This window comes from Octodon degus, unplaced genomic scaffold, assembly GCF_000260255.1.
Source record: "Octodon degus isolate 3935 unplaced genomic scaffold, OctDeg1.0 scaffold00052, whole genome shotgun sequence".
In the NCBI taxonomy this organism is placed as follows: Eukaryota; Metazoa; Chordata; class Mammalia; order Rodentia; family Octodontidae; genus Octodon; species Octodon degus.
This window is the reverse complement of record NW_004524628.1, coordinates 1,833,221-1,836,817: the sequence shown is the minus strand read 5'-3', so window position 1 is coordinate 1,836,817 and position 3,597 is coordinate 1,833,221. Positions and strand designations below refer to the sequence as shown.

Here is a 3,597-nt window from a genome sequence, read left to right as displayed (position 1 = left end):
GTCTGGGGCAAGCGGCTGCGGACTCGTGGCCGCTGGTGTCCCGGGGCTGGCGCGCCGCGCACCTGGCCGGAGACTGCGCCTCCGCCTCTGCCTCCGCCCGCGCGCTTGGTCCGGGCGGAGCCGATCCCCGAGCGTCACTGCACCCCAGCGACCACGCACGGCGGGGACCCGCGCGCAGGACGGGCGCACCGAGTTCTCTCCGCTTCCCGCGCGAAGCTCAGACTGGCAAGATGGGGCCCGGCTGCCCGCGCGCTCTCGTCCTCCTGCTGCTGCTGCTGCTCGCCTGGCCCGAGTCGCGGGCTTCCCAGGTCGGTGTCCCCACCCCACCCTCGCCCCCGCGACCGCCGCCGCCTCCCGGTCTCCCAGCAGGGGGCGACGCCAAGGCTGGGGCACCCCACCTTCATGCTTAGGCTGGGGATTCGGGGCTGTTTTCGGTGAGACGCGCTGGGTTCCCTCTGTCATCGGCGCGGCTTGGCGGCCGGGGCCCCGGGGTCCTGGGCCGGAGTGGCCGCACGGGGCCAGCGCTCGCGTGAGAATCGCCAGTAGCGAGAAGGATTCCCGGCGTTTCGGACACGCCGGTCCCTACTGGGTCTCTGCAAAGAGCTCCCAGCCACCCGGTGAGCTTAGAGAATTTCTCCGCCCACCGTCACTTACATCTGTCCCCGAAGCCCTCTGCCGACGCCGCACCTGGAACACTCCCGGCAACTTACTGAGCAGTCTGAAGCATCCCCAAGGCAGAGGCGCCCCGAGGGTCGGGCTTGGGCTCCCGAGGCTGGCGGCCTTCCTAGAGCTGGGACTTGGTTGCCTTTCACCCGCGCGCGCAGGGAGTTCGCTGTTTGGTTTTTCTCTGCTGTTGGTATTGAAGTACGCTTGGATTTGTCTGTTTGATCAGAGTCACGTTCCCTTATGACCATTAGAAACTGATTTTGAAAATGCAGATTGAAAACGCATCTCAGGAAGGTGGACTCGAATTGCCAGGTTCCCAGCCAGCGTCCACCAGGCTGCAGCTGTCAGCCGAGACCGCTTCCCTCCGTGCGGCCGGCCGGGCGGGCAGCCCCACTAGCACCCCGCAGCCCTAGCACCCTGCAGCCCTCAGCAGCGGCAGGACAGGCAGGAGCTGAGCCTGGTGTTGCCTCCTTGCTGGGATCCTGCGGCACTTGGCCCTCCCAGCAACCCTTTGGGGTTCTGGCTGTTATCATCGAATTTTGCAGAAAAGAAAATTAAGGCACAGAGGTGTGATTGTTCATCATAAGCACAGAAAGCTACATCCCCAGCGAGTTCCTCCCCATCTCGGCAGTGGAGAGGGCAGGGGCACAGGAGCCCAGCCCAGCCACCTCCTGATCTTAGCTGCTAGGCCCCTAAGATAGGGAGCAAACAGCTGTCACCTGAGGTCACCAGAAAACAGGAAAGGTGAGGGCAGCTCTTCAGTTGGTTTGCAGCTGACCAGGCAGGAGTGCGCGCGCGCGCACACACACACACACACACACACACTGTTCCCAGGAAATCTGGATCCAATCCCCGCCTGGCCACATCCAGGTTTTCTCAAATCCCTTACCAATAAACCCTGCTTCCTCTACCTTCAAAAGCACCTGTGGCAGTTGAGGGTGGGGGGGGAGTTCCACAGGTGCTTAGCTCAAAGTCCCAGTGAAAGGGTGCTCTTCACCCAGAGTCCTCTGGGGCTTGTGCTCTCACCCAGTCTGTGCCTGTGAGGCTCTTCTGCCTTACCCGGCCTTTGTCAGCTTTCCGATCTCAGCTCAGACACACACTCTTTGCAGGGCCTTCTGAGCCTCACCCCCCAGACGCTTGGCCTGCCCTTACATTTTTCTCTCATGGTTTCCTGAAAGGTTCTGGTTAGATTGATCACTACCTGTCCTGAGAAGGTTAGGTCTGATTGGGATTGGCTTTGTCTTCCTCACTACGGGGGCCACTGAATAGAAGGGAGCAGTGGCATAAGGGGTGTGGAGGCCTTGGGCAGACACTGGCTGCTCTCTCTCTCTCTCTCTCTCTCTCTCTCTCTCTCTCTCTCACACACACACACACACACACACACACATGGTGGGGTGGCTGTTAAAAAACCGGATGCCAGCTGCACCCCCCGGGGATTCTGACTCAGTGGGTCTGGGTTGTGTCTCGGTGTTTGAACAGTTGCCCTGGTTATTCCAATGGAGAAAATGGGAGGCCCCTTTCTCTGGGGTGAGCACCTGGGCGTGGGAGTCTGGCTTGTGAGGCGAATGGCCGTTTAGCTGTGCAAAGGACTGCTGAGCTGTACCTCCTACAGGACGGATCACCACACTCCCACCAGCCGAGCATGAGGGACCTAGTGCTCTCCATCTTCACCCACACCTAACGTCGCCAGGTCGGTCTGCTTCTCCAGAGCCCTCTAGCACATCTGTAGTAGTGTCTCATAATAGTTTTAATTCTCATTTCCCTGGAGACTAATAACATGGGGAATTCCTCAAATGCTTATTTGCCATATAAATAATCTAGTGGATGAAATGACCATTCAAACTCTCTTTTTGTTTACCTAATGGTTTTTAGGTGGGTTTTTTGTTTGTTTGTTTGTTTTTTCCAGTACCGGGGATTGAACTCAGGACCCTGTACTTGCCAGGCGAGTGCTTATTCTACTGAGCTATCTCCCTGGACCCTGCCTTTTTTTTTTTTTTTTTTTTTAATTTCTTTTTTTTTTTTTTTTTTTTTAATCTCAGAGACTCACTATGTAGCCCAAGTGGGTCTCGAACTCCTGAGCTCTAGTGGTTCTCTTCTCTCAGCCTCTCAGCCTTCCAACTAGCTGGGACTATAAGCATGTGTGCCAGTTGCTGCGACTATAAAATAGCATACATGTCAATTGCTTTGAAAAAAATCCATCCCATGGTACTCAACTTGCTCATTTCATGAGGTCATGGGTTTCATTTTAGCAGATTCATATATGCATATAACATATTTCGATCATTTTCACCCCATCGTCCTCCTTGCCCCACTCTCCCCCTTTCACATTTTGGGGGTGTTTGCTGTATATAATAAATAGATTTTGCTTATATTGTCCCCACTTGTACCTGGAGCTTAAAAATCTATTATTTGTTTTCTTATGGTTAAGTTATGAGGGACTTTTATGTATTTTAAATACAAGTCCTTTTTTGAATTTGTGAGCTATGAATATTTGTAGCTTTTTCTCATTTGTATCTTTCATAAAGCAAAGGTTTTAAGTCTCAATAAAATCTTATTTACTAGATTTTTATGTTTATGGATCAGGCTTTTGGTGGTCAAGTCTAAAAACTTTTGACTTAACTCCAAGTCGTGAAATTCTTCTTCTATATTTTCCTCTGCATGTTCATAGCTTTACATTTTTACTATGATTCATTTGGAGTTCCTTTTTTTTTTTAGAATAAAGTGGGGTTTATGGTGAAGATAATGCTTTGTGTATGAGTAGCAAGGTGATCCAACACTATTTGTTAAAAGATTGCTGAATTTTCTTTTTTAAAATATTTTTGTGTATTTAGTACAGGATCTACAGGGTCTTACTACACAGATCGGACTCAAAGTGATCCTCCTATTTTCAGCCTCCCAAGTCCTGGGATTACAGGAGCATACCACCAGGCC

The 3,597-nt window shown here is 52.5% G+C and overlaps 1 protein-coding gene across 1 annotated transcript in view; it reads left to right on the top strand.

The window, feature by feature from the left end:
• The window catches only part of Fbln7 (fibulin 7), a 31,712-nt gene continuing 28,115 nt past the window's right edge, over positions 1–3,597 (top strand). Inside the window, exon 1 of the mRNA XM_023717438.1 lies at positions 1–308. Coding sequence (XP_023573206.1) covers positions 231–308 — 78 coding nt within the window. The 5' untranslated portion in view covers positions 1–230. The remainder of the gene's footprint in view (positions 309–3,597) is intronic.